At 41.7% G+C, this 20120-nt stretch overlaps 1 protein-coding gene across 1 annotated transcript; it reads left to right on the top strand.

Annotated features, from left to right (window-relative positions):
* The first annotated feature begins 3309 nt into the window (after positions 1-3309).
* Positions 3310-18453, top strand: LOC149289065 (endoplasmic reticulum resident protein 29-like). The gene is made up of 5 exons (XM_089490997.1): positions 3310-3351; positions 8255-8385; positions 14104-14227; positions 15918-16056; positions 17951-18453. Exons 1-5 carry the CDS (start codon positions 3310-3312, stop codon positions 18451-18453), a joined length of 939 nt encoding a protein of 312 aa, XP_089347123.1.
* The last annotated feature ends 1667 nt before the right edge of the window (positions 18454-20120 follow it).

The raw sequence follows: 20120 nt of genomic DNA, 5'->3' as shown, positions 1-20120 counted from the left end.
ACCAAGCTGTTACTGCTACAACACAGCATTATTCCGGTCCTTTCCACGGGAGCGTTAAAAAGAAATTCCATTCCCCAGAAGGAGCTCTATTGGCTTCCCAACAGAGGAACCTATTGAAGAATCCACTTTAATTAATTTAAGTATTATTTAATTTCCGCACATATTGTGGTGTCGTTTGTACATTTTGCGCAGCACTTTATTTCTTTGTTTTGTGTATTATCGTTTACACACTTGTGGTCAGTGTGTTGGTTCTGCAGAACCAAGGTATTATACTTGTTTAAGTTGTGTCATTACACCAGATATCTGGCATTTTTATTTTAAGCGCTGAATATCACTATTTTCTTTTCCTAAAGTAGAAGTATGCTGTCTATCAAAAGAGGAGGTAATGGAAAGGAATTTCCAAGCCATGGGACTCAAAGTAGTGTCTACTGGGATGTTCAAGTCTCCAAGAATGAGAGGAGACATTAGAGGAGAGGAAGTGGGGAAAGATATTAGCAGGGCCAAGGGGACTGTATACAAAAGCAATGTGTTAAGAGATGGGAGTAAATAGCTGGATAGCATGGACCTCAAATGAGTAAAAAGTGAGTGATGGAACAGAGGGAATAGATTGGGGAGTGTAGGAGGTCTGGGAGTGTGAGTGAGGTGAAGGCCACCATAGGAGAGAGCAGCAGGAGAGGCAGTGTTACCTGAGGTTAGCCGGATTTCAGTTAGAGTGAGAAGATATTGGGAACTAGAGATGAGGTAATAGTATATGGCTGTTAGTTTGCTACACACAGAACGCGCATTCCAGAGCAGAGGTAAACGGAGGGCAAAAGGAGTCCCAGGGAGTATAGATAAGATTATAGAGGTTTCTGAAGCCTTGCATGGCCCAGGATTTGGGGGTAATGTCTAAAAATAGAAGTAGTGAGAGAAGATGGGAATAGGACTTGTGGAAGCAGAGAGATTGATGAGTGGGGGAGAGAGAGTTGGTGAAGGAGAGAAGTGTCTGGGATGAGAGAAGGTGAGAAGAAAGTAATGATGGAACAATAAAAATATAATGTGGTGGTGCTGGTGGCTGAATAGACAAAAACATCATATTGACCTTCCTTCTCAGACTCCTTGGTAAACTCCTAATTAGTGGCACACAGATAGAACCTGGCACATAGAGGGAAAGTGGCCTGTGCCTCCAAAGTCAGTTCTGATATAGGGAAGGCTGCTTGTTACTGATTGATTAATTACCCCGCAATAAAATCACAGACACACGAGGGAGAGGATCGCTAACAGGGAACTAATAATGTAATACAGACAAATCAGGACAAACAAATGGATGATACTGATAGTAAAAAGCGAAATAACTAATTAATTAAGAAAGAAAGAAAGAACGAAAGAAAGAACGAAAGAAAGAAAGAAAGAAAGAAAGGCAGCAATGATGCAGATTACAAACAACCCCTGACCTTTTCCTAAATAAAAATCACTGACAGATGATCACAAGATAGATGAAAATGTTTTTTTTTACATTTTGCATTTCTTTATATGATTAACTATACAATACATACCTTAGAATTGCAGTGACAACCTGTATCCATTTGATTTCACTATAAACCTGGAAAAGGAAAAAAAAAAAATTACCAATAAAGTACATTGCATATAAAAATCATTCAATTGTTTTAATAATAAAGTCTAGCGTTGTACAGTAGGGCAATTGCCCTATGGCAAGGGAGGGCTGGCTCTGTGTTTCCAGGTCGGACAGGCCCTTTCTGAACAATTTTGGACTGGCCCGTCCCTGTCATATGGGCTACACTTAACATTCTGGTTTACAGAAGCCTTTTTGTGTATTTTACTTGTAGTTCAACACAAAGGTGTCTAGAGTAATAAGGATTTTATCCAGCATTTTCATCATGTCTAGATCCTTTCTGCAGCTGTACAATGGGACCCCTATGTCATGCAGCCCTCTTCCTATGGCTTTATGTTGTATCCCAAATACTATTTTTTGGGGCCAGGGACTAACTTTTACGGTATTTAAAGCAAAAGTTATTTTTCAAATACAATCATCCTATAGGCTTCAAAGATATGCAGGAAATATACAAAGAACAAATCATAACCAGGGACTGAAGTTTTGATAAATGAACAGTCACCTGAAAACAAGGGCATTTATTCATCCTAAGGGGTTAACAACTACCATTGAAACCAACATATCCTCGTCTAATCCTCTGTGAACAAATGCAGGCTACTAAAATGAATTATCTTCTACGTCTCCATTTCTTCTGCTTTAATCTACACTCAGTCTTGGTGCTATTGCACCAGCTACGATTATTTGTCCTAAATCATTGGTGACCCTCTTTGTTTCAGCACATTCTTTCTTCCATTCCTGCCCATCTCCTTTCGCATCTACTACCCAATGCCACCACAGGTTCCTGACATCTCCAATGTTTATCCTCTTCCTTCTCTCTGCACGGTATATCTGAAATGCCTTCAACTTTTACCTCCAGCAACTTCATGCAAGAGCTTGGAAAAGAAAATGGCCCTGGCACTTTAAGACCATCGGCTGAATGCATGCAGCTGTTGACACTCCTGCAGCATGCATGTATCCAGACTGCATCCACAAATGAAAGCACCGGCACTGGCCAACCAGGCATTTGTCCGATTGCTTGCCAGTCCCCCATATAACTTTGAATGATGTAGAAACTGGTAGTAGGGTAATTGGTGCTAAAATGGGCACTGTACTAGCTGGACAAGGGAAAGTCTGAACAGGGAACCTGCCTGTAACTGTGAGGTCCCATATCCATACCTGGGAAATCTCAGGGTTTTGCCTGGAGGCTACGGGAGAATTGCTGCTTCTCCCATTCCCAGAGTCAACACTTGAATCCTCCGGGTTGTGGAAGCTGGGTCCTGATACACCCCACTCCCCACCCATTTCCCTTTAAATGGGGTGTTTCTTGCAAGGTCGTCGGAGCTTAAAAGTTCCCAGGTATGCCCATGTCCTATGTCAGGTTCAACCCCAATGGGCAGTCTGCAAGCCAGAGACATGTACTAGGGCATAATTCTGACCTTTTAATAAGGAAACAATGCTTTTTCCCCTTCAAGCTCCAGTTAGGGGAAAGCACTCAATCAATCTATTAAAAAAAAAACCATAAGCCCTGTAGTTTATGATTTGGTGGTTGCTGGTTAATATTAATATTTCTAAAACCTGCAGAACCACTTAGACTACCCTTCTTGGAGGAAGAAATGCATATAATCAAACATATTTGGAACATCTCAAAAACCAGTTAGAACCAGTTAGGCCACTGACATAGAAGTTTAAAAAGAAGGTATACTGCATTACTCGTTTGGATGATTGAAACAGACAATCACTGGCAGAGTGCATGTTCACCGGTAAGCAGAAGATGTGTTCGACCGAATGCACCTACTCCAAGTCACGGAGATGGAAATGGGGAAACATGCAAATACATGCATTGGGATTCTCATCGGAAAGGAGAAAAATGATTATTTAAATGGAAACCAAGCTATTACATGCATTAAAGTGTATGTGGTTGCTGTAGTCCAATGTTGTTCATTATCCAGAAAGGGTCCAAATTATCATTATAAAATGTAAGCATTGTATGTTACCATACAGTAACATGCATACATGCTAACATGTGTACACTACAATGCCACAAAGTAAAACACTCAAACACCATATACTTTCATTTACACTCTCATCATACACTAACACACACTCACTCTAACACCATACACTTGTACAAACATACATACATACACACACGCTCTCTCCCAACATCACTGCAGCTCACACAGCTCTTACATCGAATGGAGCACTATCCATGCAAATAGCTATGCCTAACACGAGCTAGGTGACACCACTTGGTTACTTGGCACATGGGTGCCATGCACCCACCTTGGGGGATCTCTGATGCCTAGTCTATTCTATATATTGATAGACAGATAGATATTTGGGGCAATGGCAAAAAAAAGTGTGGCTGCGGCTTGAGCTGCTGCTATTAAAACAGAGCTCTATGTTGCATCATAGCCGTCAGAATTACTTTACAGCAGCACGAAAACATACAAAACTAAAGAGGCCGATAGTTTGATCAATGAATTGTACAGTTATCAGCATGCAAAATAAGTCATAAAGCAATAAAAACAGATAAAGTAAAATGTTTACCTGGAACATGTGGACATAAAAAATGTGCCAATGAGTTCTCAGTTAAGTGAAATGAATCACTGAATGGTGGAAGTTGAAGCCTTTTACCTAAAGCTTCGCTTTTTGGGGTAAAGGAACTGTCATGTGAATAAAAAAATAGTTGGAATGCAATGTTCCTTTAATTACTTTAAAAGAATGTCCCTTTCAATAATTTTTTTGCTCGCTTTGTCTGCTCCCAGTGTGCTGCACTGCAGGCGATGTGCTCTTTCTAAAGGTAAGAGTGCTTTATTTTTTATCTTATAAGTAAACAATGCATGTTAAGGTACTTTCCAAGCGTGTTAACATGCATTCTTCTCTGGTGGTGCCCTATGGGACAGCAGACTGTCCCTTTAATGCCTTCAACAATTCCTGGGAGAACTTCAATCCTGTAATATCCAGAGGCTTTGGACACATTCCATCCAAAGGAAATTGACCAGCTTTGCGATGTTTTGGCTTCCACATAGAACCCCCTCTTTAATATTTAAGGCAGCGTTATTAATTATGCACTGTTTTTTCCAGTTTGGAAAAGGCCTTTCTTTAAATCGATATGTAAATGTCTACATATAAACCACCATTTAGTATGAAAAATCTAGGTATATATGGGTTTTTTCTACTACACTGTTCCACCAGGACCCCAGTGATATACTGTGAACAGGTCAAATTATCCTACGAGATAAAATGTGATGTATGGGGATGTTTGGTTTTTTTTAATAACCCCTGTAACCAAGGCTTGACTCGCCATCACAAGGTGGCTCTGGGACCAGAGCAGTGGCGACTCTAGAAACAATATATAGGGGGGGGGGGGTACACAATATACCACAGTCAAACTGGGGGGGCATTCATAATTTCCAAAAGTAATGTGCTATGGAATTATACTTTTGTTATTGGGCTAAAATAATATCATTCAACATGGGAAGCCTGAAGCCACAATTGAGTGCGGCTAATCCTTGAAATAAATATTATAACACAATAAATAACTTTTCCACTAAATGATTTCAGGGCCTTGAACGTTTTGTCCCCTGAAGTCACTACAACTTCAGGAGGGCATTTTATCTCTGGATAAATATAAATTAAATAATTCCTACTGTAAGTTAAGTGCCAGGAAACAGATGACCAAACACACACACCAACACAGGCTCTGTCACACCGACACCCAGACACACACACCAGGACAGGCTCTGCCACACCAACAACCAAACACACACACCAACACAGGCTTTGCCTCTTGTGTATTGCTGCCCCTGCTGCCCATATATATTAATATTAGCCCCAGTTGCCGATAGCAGGTATACACAAAGCATCAATACACAAGGGGGGCAGCTAGCTAGGTTTCAACATGTACTGGCTGACTTGGCATGATAGGAGTGTGATTGCTAACAGCAATCACAGTCCCATCATGCCTAGGTTCCAGCATTTACACATCCATGCTATCACATACACACACTCATTCATTCATATTCTGATTCATTCATAGATTAATTCCCTCAATCACGCATACTCATTCAAACACCCTCCCCACCCCGTTACCTCGATGCCGCTCACAGACTTCAGCAGAGGGCGCGGCCTCCCTCTGCGTTCTCTGGTACTGCACAGAGGAAGCAGGACTGGAGCAGAGTCATGTGATGTCACGTGAACTCTGCTAGGTTCCGCTTCCTCTATGCAGTACAGAAGACCCTCCCACAGGTAAGTAGCAGGGCTCGAGGTGCAGCCAGGGCAACCGATCTTACGTGGGCCGCACCCTCTCTCTCCTCCGCATTAAAAAAAAATAATAATAAAAAAAAAGAGACGGGATTTAAAGTCGCATTGCGACTTTATTCCAAATTCGGCAGGGGGGCAAGGATTAACCTAGGGGGGACTATTGCCCCCCCTTACCCCCCTGTAGCGACGCCACTGGACCAGAGGCCTCCTGATGATGTAAGAGCAGTAGAGGGTTGTTGGAGTGGCAGATTGGGGCGGATGGGCAGTTTGGGCTTGCCTTGGCCTTGATCCCACCCATTAGTAACCCTGCCCAAATTATTAATAAAAAAATAATAATGTAACCATAAAAAAAAATCCTTCCTCTCCCTACATCATAATAAGGGTAGATTGAACACTATGATTGCTTTGATATGATCACTATGATCGCTATGCTTAGCAAACCAATCTTGCGACCAGGGACAGGAATATTAGCTGAACGTTTTTAGTCCCCTCTTGTGCATACCCTCGCCAAGCATAGGAAAAGAACGTGGTTTTGGCACCTCCGCCAGCCCGGTGTCTTGGCAGCCGCCTGATTCCCCTACATACTAGGACCAACCACGAGCAAACACGTCCCGGCCAGCCGTTCCATAACCATCCCTTCTTGAACTATAGAAAAAAAGGTATATTACGGTATATATTGCGTATTGCTGGTAATTGTGAAATGTCGTATTCAAATAATTTCAAACAGTATATTTGTAGGGTAGTAGAGGTTCCTAGAAATACCAAGGTCATTACATCAAGCAGTACAAACACTTACAAGCCCGACGTATGTTAAGCAATAGGAGTTTGGAGGGCTGTATGAAGAAGTATATTGTTGACAACATTTAAAAGCTATTAAAATATATATTAAAGGTAAATGTATGTTAAGTGATAAAATATAAATTCTAGACGTACACCATGGATGAGTGTTCCAGGTGCCTTGTCTCTACGTGAGAAAGAACTCTTATTTGGGGAAAAAAAAACATACAACATGTATGGAGTGATAGTAAGCGAAGTACTATCATGTTTATCTTATAGTACTAGTATATAGAACAACCTGATGGATATACTTACAATCTTCCATGGAATATTGTTCTGATTCAGGAACAAGTGGGTAACACTGGGTTTTAGGAGGGTCTGTATTAAACATGTTATGCTTCATACATAAAGTAAGGTCTACGAGCCTGATAAATTCATTGTAAATAATCCCTTGAAATAATCTCTTGAAACACTGGAAATTATTTTTTCATATAAAAATTCAGAATTTTAGGAATAAAATTAGAGATAATCAAATTTTAGGAACTTTTAGAAAACAGCCAGTCTCACATGTATGTATATATATATATATATATATATATATATATATATATATATATATATATATATATATATATATATATATATATATATATGAGACTTTATGTATATGACTGTATGTATGTTTATGATGAGACTGTATGTCTGTATTATGTATTGGGACATGATTACCCATTCAGATAAAATCAAGTTGTTTCATCTGAGAAATCATTGTAAAAACTTCAACAATAATGTAGATGCAGCCCACTCAACATATATAAACACTACTAACGATCGATAGAGCTACCGTTTAAGAAGATATCTCAATTGATTTCCTTATCATCAGATGGCTCACTTGCCAGCCGCTGCAGATTACTCACCCCACGCCACTCATCTGATAAAGAGTCATTAATCCACACAACATCAGCCACCCTTATGGAATCCAGCTTGGATCCTATAGAATGGAATCCATCCATCTCTGCAGTATCCCCACTCGCTGAATCCGCCTGCGCCTTGAGCTATTTCCCTCGCTCCCCTCTCTGCCACCCCACCCACGGGCTCCTTTATACTGACCGTCCGTGGGATCGCAGTAACGATAGTCATACGGGGTGGGCGTGACTTGGGAGGGGCGTGTCAGCACCGGAGCAAGTGACGGGCATCAGTGCGCTGTTTCGAGGGCTCTGCCCATGATGTACTTTACAGTTACTATAGAGAAGCTAGGAACCGTCAGAAGAAAGATCCCGTTCACAGTGTGCTGGAGTATTAACACTACTAGTAGTAATGTCATAGGTCATAAACATAACATACATTGTACACGTTTATATATATATATAGATATATATAATTATGATTTTTATTGTTTTATATAGCGCCATTATATTCTGTATCATAGTATGTATGATACAGAATATGCGCAGTGGTTGTGACACAGATTTATCATGATAAAGTTCCTAAATTATTTTTCTAGTAATTTTAAGATGTTTTCCATACAAACGATGTGGAATAAATACATACAATTCAATATGTCAAAGATTCCTTATTATTTCATATTACTGCAGATGTTAATTTTAGCCCATATGATAGTGGGGAGGACTTAGCCGCCCTGGCGCTTTAAGGTCAGTGGCCGTATGTGCATCGTTTGGCCGCCAGAGCTGCTTGGTCATCCCCAGTTTGCCCCTGGTCGCCATCATGTGCCGCAAAATGTTTTCTTCAATGTAATTTTATTACAGATACTTTTCCCATTCTTAAAGCAAATTGCGTGTGTGCGATACTTCTCGCTTCAGTGTATGTAACTTGCTAGAATCCTAAACATGCAGAGTTTAAAAAAAAATCTCTCTAATTTGTCAGTTTATCTATAGGGATTATTCACTAAACCAAAATGTCAGCACCATGATATTTCCCTGTTTTCCTGTATTTCATCTAATTGTGTCATTTAGTTAATCTAGCCTTCATTCACATCTACCCACATTATGCAGATCTTTTTACTGGAGAAGACATCAAGGTCGATCCTTTTTACAGTATATATATATATATATATATATACAGCAACCGCAATGTGTGTGGCCACTTCTATTCATAAACATTTTTTATGGCAGTAAAGTGAAACTCGGAGAAAGTCTCACTATGTAACGTAACGTAAGGGCGAAAGTGTGTTAGGACTTCCTATACGCTGGAAGAGATTTATTTGCCCACCAACCACAATTTCACTGGCAGGCAATAAACAAATGACACTATGCCACGGATATTATTTTTTTGGCAGGAACGCTGTGGTTGAAAAACATTTCATTTGGCAATGATCTGTGTGTTCGGATTTTTATTCAGTGGGAAATTCCCCGTGTTTAACAGTTTATATCTATGACTAATTCATATTTAAGAAACAAGCAATAGCTGCCAATGTTAATGATTACCCTAGGGGAGAGTGATATAAAAACCTCTATCTGAAATCATCTGTAAATAATGATAATAAATGTACACTGGCTGGTAAAGTATCGAAAATATTTGGAACGTTGTTATTGAATCCAGCTTTTCAAATCACTTTGTAGTCTTTACAAGGGTTGGAGAGCAAGTCAATTGATCAAGTACCAAAAATGGATCCACAGGTAGAGAGCATACCTTTCTGGGGTCTATTCACTTAATAGGGAGTTACCAGGATAATTGTGTCTCACCTTCTTGACTTCACTATGCATTTTGAAGGTCCAAACTCCAGTGAGCTGCTGCGGCTACAGGTCAGCCCTGTATAATGTATGGTTAATCAGTGAAACGTCTTCTTTGGAGAAACCTGCCATTGAATCAGGGGAGGGCTGGCAGCCTAAGGCCTGGGGGGCAAGTCAAGTGAAGTGGCCCGTTGTGCCACGAATCAGCCCATCATACATGCCCATCTTTTCCTGAACGCATATTCATTATAAAAATACAAATATGATTCAACATAAGTAAATTTAATAGCAACAAAGAATGGTAAAAAAAAAGCAAAACCTAATGTCCCCCTGATGCTCAGCCAGTTAAATGCCCCCATCATACTGGCTGAGGATTATGGGAAGTACAGTACACAGCAGCAGGGAAATTGTAAAGGCTAATATGAGTACCCTACCAGGATCACACCTTAAAGTGGGCTGATTGGGGACAGAGCTGACACTGAAGAGCTGAATGGGGACAGCAATGACACGGGGACTGAAGGGGGACAGAGGTGACACTGGGAGGGGCTGATTGGGAACAGAGGTGGCAATGTAGAGCTGAATGGGGACAGCAATGACACGGGGGCTGATTGGGGACAGAGGTGACACTGGGAGGGGCTGATTGGGGACAGAGGTGACATTGGGGAGCTGAATGGGGACAGCAATGACATGGGGGGCTGATTGGGGACAGAAGTGACACTGGGGACACACTTACATAAACACACACACCTATTTTTTTGTTTTTAACGAATACAAAAAAAAATATTATATAGCTTGTACAAAAATAAATTGGTTTACTAACCTTCTACTTCCACTTTTGGGGGGTTTCGTCTAGACCCCCATCCCCTGGTAGCAACAGACTACTATGTATACAGGATGTCAGTGACACGACATCCGGTGCTCCAGCAGTGCGAGGGGGCGGAGCTTTCACCCCTCACGCTGCTCCCATCACTATGCGGCCATCAGATTGCTGGAAAACTGATCTAAACGGCTGCTGGGTGCTGATGCCACTGGCCGGAGCTACTTTAATACTTTTTAAAAAAAAATTTATATGGCAAGCCGGATCGGCTATTAAATGAAAAAAAAAAGTATTCAAGTAGCTCCGGCCGTATTAAATTGCCCCCCGGCCCAGCCCACCCCTGCCTATGTTCCTAGAACCTAGTAAAGTATAATACATTTTAGCTTTACCTGTGTGGTCAGGGGAATTTTCCATTCTGTTTGTTTGGGGTTTTTTTGGAACTCTACTTTAACCTGCTGCTCATAATTATTTCATATTAATGGGTTTTATTATAATTATTTATTGGTTTATATAGTGCTTTTTTTGGCTACATGCACTATACACAAACACATACATGCACACATACACTATACACACATACTACATACATTACATACTGTACATACATATGAATCACATACACACATACACAGTACCTATTTGAAGCTAGGAATAAAGCGTGGCTCCTTCACACTGCCCAGATTGCTCTGTGATGTGGCTGATTCACTCTTCTTATCCAGTTTCTTGCCCTGTGTGTGAAGCATCAGCACCCAGCCCTGTGTGTGAAGCATCAGCACCCAGCGGCCGTTTAGTTAAAAACTAGATTTTTTGCCAACAATAATGGCTGCCCTGCTGTGACCTAGTGAAAGCAGATAACTGCTTTTGAGGGTCATCGCATGTTGGTTATACTCCTCTGCATGGTGATTTACAAATAGGGTGACCAGATGCCCTACTCTCCATAGGAAAGTCCCCAGTAGATGCTTCTGTCTTCAGAAATGATTTGTCCCAGCAAATTTATTTATAGATAAAGGGGTCGCTGAGCTTACCCCCCCCTTCCAACGCAATCACATGTACCTGGAGGCAGAGCCCTTACGAAAAATTACTGCAGTTTTTTTCTGAAGTAATACTGCAGTTTTTTGGACATGAAAAAAACTGCAATACTGCACTTTTATTGCAGTATTACTGCACATTTACTGCAGTTTTACTGCATTTGTACTTCACTGTACTGCAGTTATTTTGTAAGGAAGTACAAATGCAATAAAGCTGCAGTACATTGAAGTACAACTGTAGGTTTGAAATATAATGACGTAAAAGTGCAGTAAATGTGCAGTATTGCAGTTTTTTCATGTCCAAAAAACTGTATTACTTCAGAAAAAACTGTAGTAATTTTTCGTAAGGGAGATCTATGTGGTCAGCCTTCCTTAGCACTTTAATGCATATGATTACATTACATTACATGTATTTATAAAGCACCGGCAGATTCCGCAGCGCTGTTACAGTCAGTAGAACAATTTATAAACACATACAATAACAAACTGGTGCAAAGGAGAAGAGGCCCCTGCTCTTGGGAGCTTATAATCTAGTCGGTGGTTGTGGGGGAAGTGAGACAATAGGAGAGGATGATGGCCAGGATCTTTTATCCAAATGCATAGAGGGATTCTTCAGAATCTTCTCTGTGTATTCTACGTTTCTCTGACCCCAAATTTCTGACCTTAAACCCACAGCAACGTGTACACCTGACTACTCACCTCCAGCCAGCTTCAGCCGTGGCTTCCACCTGATCTCCAGGGGGTCCAATGAGACCCACCATGTACATTTGCTGCTCCCTTTGGGCAGCCAAAGCTGAAGTTAATCATAAGGAACTGCAGGATTTTAACGAGATAAGTAGATCCCTCAGGTTAAAGAATGCATATTAAATACTTACTAAGTCAGATCAGGTAAAGTTTATTTATCTCTTATCTGTCCTGCTTTCAGACAATAGACGCTGCAGTTACTGTAGCGGGTTTGTCTATTTTTACATTACGCGGAAACCAGAACAAGTTTTTCAGGAGATGGACTCAACTGCAGAAGCTCGGAAAATCCTGCGTCGCTAAGCTGGTAAATAAACTATTATTGTTCATCATAGGAGTTAGTCCTGTGTTTAATTTTACTTGTGCGCAGAGCATAGTATAGTTACTTGTAAACATTTGTTTACGATTAAATACCACGGCCTGTTTATAACCAGTGCTTGCGTCGAGTGTCTTTGTTTCAGTAGGACATTGCGTTTAAGTGTAAAAGGCTAATTGATCATTAGAAAACCCTTTTGGAATTATGAACAGTAGGTACGTTGGGTTGTACGGTGATGAAACAGAAGATCATCAGTCTCTCCGAAGCTTCGCTGAGTTTGTTGAAGACCACTTGTCCATGGGAACATGAGAGGACAATGGGCCGTGTGACCCAGTTCTGTCCTGGCAGATGCCCTACCTTGACCAGCTTTTCTTAACTCATTAAGACTGTCAAATACAATTATAACGAGGCTGCGGATTTACAAAGAAGTGCATTCGTTATGTTCTAATTACTTCTCCTACCCCATTGATTTTCTTTTGTCTTTCTGTCATGTCGGCGAAGACACCCCAGTTCTGGCAAATTAATATTTTGTGCTTCATCCATACGGCGAGTTAGTTGTCGTGAGTAAGCAATTAACCCTCAAAGCGCCACTGGTCTGACATATTCACTGGTTTTCTATTATAATACGTGTAGAGTTGCGAGAATCTATTCAACCGCTGAGTTGAGATGAAATTTCTTTCTGTAGCGGTGTTTTTCCGCTTTTTATTATAGTAATTATAGTAATTTTGGGGTGCGGTTTATTTTTTTTAATTATCTGTAATTGTAATACTTTGCGATAAATGTTTGCAGATGAGAGCAGTTTGCTTTACATATTATTATTATTATATTTTATTTATATAGGGCCAACAATTTAGCAGCACATCTTACCGCCCATACATTCAACGGGAATGACAAAACTAGAACTAACTGACTGAGATAAACTGATACATTAGGTGAAGAGGGCTCGGCTCGCAAGCTTGCAATCTAGAGCGTTACAAGATTTACAGTGCTTTACCGTGTGTGTGTGTGGGGGGGCAAGCTCCTCTCTTAAAGTGTTGCTTAATGGGCTGCCTGATTAGAAGCACGAGTGGGGGGGCACGGGGTGACCTGACGTTGTGTGACCAATGCATGGGGTCATGTGACTTTAGATGACGTATGTGCCAGCACACGCATCTACAGCACACAGCAAAGTATACTGCAGCTGGAGGTATGCTGCCAGGGATGAAACGCCAGGACGGAGCGATTTGACGGTACGTACTCGCCATGTTCCGCTTATACTTTATGTCCAGTATTTTAGTCACAGTTATCAATCTGTTTTTTAATAGAAAACATCTATTGTAAAATTAACAACATATAAAAAATTTACCGTAACACGGCACAGAAGCAAAGGAATGATCGGTACAAGTCATTTGTGGCATCAGACATGCTACATATGCACAGTACAGACTACAGAAATACATTCCTATTACATGGCACATATGGCTTGACATATTTGATGTGACCGGGGTGGGGGTGCCCTTGGGGAGAGCTAGGGTAAATGACAGATTGGAAGAGGCGTGGCCAGGCGGAAGTGGGAGGTCCCCAGAGCTGTCATTCACTATATACGCAAATGATGGGTACTGGGTAGATGCATAAAATCACAATACAGTCACAGGTAGTACCGCATGCTTATTTCTGTATGAAGCACGGGGGGGGTACCCTGCAGTGATCAGGGTGGCATTAAAGCAATCATAGAGCATTAATTTGCTAGGACCATGCCATTAGGAATGTTCCACCTTTGACTCTCCCCCCCCCCTGGCATGAGGTTGTGTGTTGTCCTGGGTGGTACCATATGAGGCCTGTCACTCATCACACAGAGACAGACGCATCACGTGATCACTCCTTTGATCTCGCTCCAGAATCATGGCGTGGGGATGTTTTGGACTGGCTCTATGTGCAGTGCTGAGCTTATGCTTTCTCCATCCCTGCTCTGCGCTGCACACTAAGGGCTCCGTGTCTCTGGATCACATCACCTTCTATAAGGTAAAGGGGTGGGGGGATCACCATACAGCTGTGTGACAGCAGCAGCAGACTCCCATCACTGCTGCCCAGCTTGCACGCACCATTCCCCGTACAGATGCTGAGAAACCCCGCGAGAATAAAACAATGCATATTAATCTCATTGCGATCGCCCATAAGCGGCGGCCCCTCTGACAACAGACCCGGCTATAGTCTGTTGGTATTATGTCCAGACACGGTGTGCATCTGTACCAGCATACACCGACTGCAGTCACATATAGCGCTACATACATGCGTAGTCTTTATTGGAACCTTTACATGTCCTAATGAGTCTTACATGTATGTAGTTGTCATTCCTATGCGCCCGTCTTCCGGGTTAATGCGTATGGCTGTGGCAAGCTAGAATAGGCTTTATAACAGTCTGTCCAATCCCCTGAGCCCAAGTGTCATGTTTCCCCAGTAGCTGCGAGCTGATTGGGTGGCTGTAGGTTGTGGGCAATGGCTTTACCTGCATGTAAACACGTCAGGTGTGCAGTCACCAGGAAGTGTGCAATATTCACTGGCCCCTGCAAAGCCTGCTGCCACTCCCAATGCTGTGCATGACAACTCCCATCATGTTAAGCCACCAACTCGCTGACAAATGGGACGTCTTAAAGGGACACTCCCACCATCAAATACAATTTAGTTAGGGTGACCACAGCAGCCGTGTTTTCCAGGACACAACAAGTTTTACATATTGCTGACCATCCCAGAGAAAGCGCTGCCCTGGATGATGTATAATTTACTAATTTGTTCCCTTCCATGAGTCTATACATACTGCAGGGCAGCGCTTTACCTGGACTGCATAGCAATATGAATTACCGTATTGGCTCGGATATAGGCCGCACTTTTCCCCCCCCACTTTAAGTCTTTAAAGTGGGGGTGCGGCCTATATTCGGGGTCTAGCGCCCGACGCCCGGGACATGCAGTCCCGGGCGCCGGGCAGGCAGCGGGGTTAGGATACAGATCCCCCGCAGCGGTGCAGGGGACCTGCATCCTACTCCCCGATACGCTCAGACAGCCTCCCCTGCCAGCACTTCCCACGGGGGGGGTGCCGGCACGGGAGGTTGTCTAAGCACATCGTGCGGTTGTCTAACCGCACGATGCGTTTTACCTCTGGCCCCCCGCCTGACTTACCGGAGCTGACTCCCGGGTGTCTTGCGGGGCCGGCGGGGGACATCTACGCAATACGCGTATACAACTTCCGGTGCCGGCACATCCAGTACCGGCACCGGAAGTTGTATACGCGTATTGCGTAGATGTCCCCCGCCGGCCCCGCAAGGCACCCGGGAGTCTGCTCCGGTAAGTGAGGAGGACAGTCGTAGCATATCTCGGGCAGGGAGGAGGACAGTGGCAGCATATCTCGGGGGGGGACGGACAGTGGTAGCATATCTCGGGGAGGGAGGACAGTGACAGCATATCTCGGGGGGGGCAGAGTGGCAGCATGTTTTTTTGGTGCTTTTTTAAAGAAAAAAACTTTTTCTTTAAAAAAGCACCAAACTTTTAGGGTGCGGCCTATATACGGGGGCGGCCTATATCCGAGCCAATACGGTATATATAATTATACCGGTATTTCATTACGTGCGATACATAACAAAACAAAGGAATGGGGAAGTAAATCTGTTTGTGGAACCTGCGATAAGAACGTCGTAAAATGGTTGTTTTTGGCCTGCAGGTAATTCCGAAGAGTAGATTTGCACTGGTGAAGTTTGATACTCAGTATCCTTACGGTGAAAAACACGACGAGTTCAAACAGTTGGCGGAGAGCTCGTCTTCCAGCAGAGACCTTCTGGTTGCTGAGGTTGGAATATCAGGTAAAAATAACGCTATCGCGCACGTTTCAGCCGTCCGTTTCCCCTCCGCTTACCTGTTGGACGTGCAAACAGAAGTCAAAGAATTCAGATCCATGTAATTTAGACGTAATGTGAGCAAGTGCTAATTTACTGAGAGGGTGGTAGATAAGTGGAACAGCCTCCCGTCCGAAGTTGTAGAGGCTTATACAGTGAGGGAAATGAAACGCATGGGACGGGCATAAAGCTATGCTGAATCTAAGACAAGGCCAAGGGCTGATTAAGGTCTGATTCTTTACGCCATGAAGAGTAGGCAGACTAGATGGCCGAATGAGTGTATAATACAAGGGGTGGAAGCAGGATATATGCTGAGCAGAGCCTTGGGTTGTTAAAATAACACGGTTCTGGTTATTATATAGTCTTCCAAGGGGGAATCGGTTATTTAATGAAATAACTGCCTGGATGCACCTTTTAGGTGCTGGTCAGCAGCTTGCGAAATGTTAAGGGTTGTAACAGAATGCAATATAAATGAAGGTTCTGGCTTGCCATACGTCTGTTATGTAGGGAAATTTTATTTTACAGAAAGGGTGGTAGATAGAGCTAGTAGAGGCTAACACAGTGAAGGAATTTAAACATGCAAGGGGCAGGCAAAAAGCTATACTGGATCTAAGACAAGACCAAGGGCTGAGTATCATGGAAGCACAGTAGTCTCCTTCAAAGATCCAAGCCATCGAGCAGACCCGGACCCGTTGGACATCAACAGTGTCCGTTCGGTTTGAATTTCTCTTTTATTGGCTCACAAACAAAGTGGAAACATTGTGGAGTCTTTGGATAAATGTTGTTTTCCGTGCTTTTCACGTGGGGTCGGTTCTCTCAGGTTCTTCGGTGTGAAATGTATAGGGACTCGGTCGCTAATTCATTATCGCGAAAGCCCCGAGAATTTCTCCGGGAAGAACAGCTTGGCCTTGCATAATGCTTAATTAAAATGATGAGCTGCCAATCAGTAAATCCCACCGATCAGAACAATTGCCCTCAAGCTTAATAATGTCAAATATCAAAAGGCAAATATTGCAGAAAAATTCCGGAATGAAGAAAAGAATGTCGGTGTTGGTAAGAGTGCTAGAATGACAGTGACCGGAATGCACAAGGATATTGCTGGCTTAGAGCTACAAACGCGGGAATAACAAGAACAGATGGGCTGCTTTGACCAGAGGAAATGAGGCTGTCGACTTGAAAAAGTCCTCCTTCCTCTCCTGGGAGTAAAGAAACAGATTTTCCAGTTTGATGAACGTAGACAATAACTGGACGTTTTGGCACAATCCCGACTTCTACAAGGATTAGCAGAGCAGTGACAACACTTGGCTTTTTAGTCTGATGAGTTGACTTGTTAACAAAGCAATGGCTACAGAGCAAATGAAAGCATACCCCCTGGATATCTACTAAGGGCCAAAAATGGTTTTAAGTTTCTGAGATTTAGTGAATTTGAATGTTTTTTTATTCCACCAATAATGTCAATAAACAAAGTGGGGCGAGCGGCTGGTGATCAAGGTGACGTTTTATCTGCTTAGCTGTAGGTCATTTAGGTTGTTCCTTTCAACACTTAAAATCAGAATGATTGAGTTGATCTGGTTCCCTCGACGTGGTGTCTTCAGTTATTAAAATGTAATTATTGGAACATATTTTTTTTTTAAAAACGGTATGAAATACAGCCATATATTTCATTTTTTTTGCAGTGCGTATTTGTAAGAACTTTGAAGTTTAGCTATAAACAGGTTTCCATTATCTGAACAGCCAAAATAATTCTGTACTCTAATTATGGATTATATTAGGAGATATGGCCAACACAATCCTTACTGTTAGTTTTAAATTAGGTTTAACAGATTTGTATGCTATTGCTGATATATAATCAATTTTACAGATTACGGGGACAAACTCAATTTGGAGCTTGGTGAAAAGTACAACCTCGATAAGGATAAATTTCCATATTTTTACCTCTTTGTGGATGGGGACATTGACCATCCAGTTGTCTACGCTGGTCAAGTCAAGACCCCTGCAATACAGCATTGGCTGAAAGCTAACGGGGTGTATCTGGGCATGCCAGGTTGCCTTGAGGAATATGATATCTTGGTTGGAGAATTTTTAAGGTCAGCGTCGAAAGAAGGGCGAAGTGACCTGGTGAAGAAAGCTCAGTCCATGCTGGAGGACATCGGCGAGTCCGAGAAACAGTCCGCAAGGCAGTACGTGAAGATCATGGGGAAGATGCTTGAGGTAGGGGAGAACTTTGCCAGTAGTGAGTACGAGCGCATTACTAAACTGATTGAGAAGAACCAGATGAGCAAATCCAAGAAGGAAGACCTTCAGAAGAGACTTAATATTCTTGGCAGCTTCCAGAGCAAAGTAGCAGAGAAGGAAGAGCTCTGAAGGGAATGACGTGATGGTGTCCAAACATGCTTTGCGGGTCTTTACTTCACACAGAGCAACGCTTTCTGAACAATAGTAATAACATTACATTCTAATGTTAGACTCATCTGTTTATAACACACAAGGCTGCGTCTTTTATGAACAACATTATGGTTGCCTCGTGACAAGCAGGTCCATCGCCCACATTAATATCCGTTTAGGAATAAATTGAACTACTTAGACATTGTAAAGTATTAATTACAAGAAAGAGCACTAATAAGACAAGTCTCAGTAAAATGAGGATGCACCTACTTGTTAGAGGCACATAATCCTCAAAGCAACTGTTATAATTCAGTACACAAATACACTTTATCAAATCTGCGTATAAAGAGCAAGTCTCACGCAGGTTTTGGAAAGTGGTCTTATTACCGTAGCAATCTAGGAAATGGTGCAATTAACAGGAACGTTTCATTGGTTGCTATGGTGATAACACCAGTGGTTAAAACGCCTGTTTTGGTTTTAATATCCTTTCCTGCTTGTGACACTTCTGCGACTACAGTGTTTTAATGCGTGATTATTTGAACGAATCTTATTCCAGAAGCAATGGACTTTAACAAATCATTAGTTTTACTAATTATCACGCCAGTGTTAGTTATATATATTATCACATATGTGACATGTAGTAACTTTTACCTTAAGAACTAGTATTTCAGATAAAAGATCAGCTGTAAATCTGCTGGATATCAGTGCCAAAAGGTTTTCCTTATTCTCGTGTATAATTAAAGTGTTCTCTCCATGGTAATGAAATATAACTTAAGTGTTCCTTAATTTAAACTCTGTTCCTTGGAAGGTGAATATTGTTATGTTTTATTTATATAGCGTCATTAATTTACGCTATAAAGAGGGTAAAGAGGGTCCCGCTCGCAAGCCTACTCTCTAGAGAATACCGATGGATGCGCCATTTGTACATTGTAAGAAGCAACAAGGATTGTTTTGTTGTTGATCGTACACATTGAGCCACATTTGTGTACTTTTAATCAATATGACACGAAAATATAACAGTAGTTGTTTTTTTTTTTTTTTTATGAAGTGAGCTGAGCATATTCCATGTCTTGCATTATTTAAAAAAAACATTTTCTCTTGATCTGTACTGTTACTTGCGTTTTTGGTATCAGAATGTGTAGATCAATTTTACATGCCAGAACAGGCCAAGGGTGGCGATAACCTGTGAGCTTGAGGTTTTATTCTCTAAAGATTGATTTAAATCTTGTATTTGGCTTAATTTTACCTGAAAGCACTGGCTTGAGAGCTACCAATCTGTATGTACTATATACTGTATATGTATCATCCCTGGAACGATTTTTTCAACACTATAAATGCTTCTTTTTTTTTTTCTTTCAACATAACTATTAGTGCTGATGCAAGGACTATATAATTCATAAAATAAACTGGTCATCATTACTAATACACAAAGACTGTTCACAATATACAATGTTAATGTATTCATTAAAGTGCCTCAATCGGTAAAGCATATAAACTGCCTCTATGTTGTGTTAACATAATCGTTTAGGTTGAAAAAGACCTAAGTCTATCAAGTTCAACCCTTCTACCTATCCTTCCTAGGCAAAACCACTTCCAATTAAGCTGTTTTTCAGATTTTGCCACTTTAGGGGGGAAAAAAATCTTTT

This window comes from Sceloporus occidentalis, unplaced genomic scaffold (genome assembly GCF_023333645.1).
Source record: "Sceloporus occidentalis isolate IW3139 unplaced genomic scaffold, rSceOcc1.0.p SCAF_48, whole genome shotgun sequence".
In the NCBI taxonomy this organism is placed as follows: Eukaryota; Metazoa; Chordata; class Lepidosauria; order Squamata; family Phrynosomatidae; genus Sceloporus; species Sceloporus occidentalis.
Note: the sequence above shows the minus strand (reverse complement) of the source record. Positions and strands in the feature narration are given on the sequence as shown.

Coding starts and splice junctions, on each gene's coding strand:
- LOC149289065 (XM_089490997.1), top strand. CDS start 3,310: ATGATTGAAACAGACAATCACTGGCAGAGTGCATGTTCACCG. Junction 14,228..15,917: donor ATCACATCACCTTCTATAAG/GTAAAGGGGTGG, acceptor TTTGGCCTGCAG/GTAATTCCGAAGAGTAGATT. Junction 16,057..17,950: donor TGCTGAGGTTGGAATATCAG/GTAAAAATAACG, acceptor TCAATTTTACAG/ATTACGGGGACAAACTCAAT.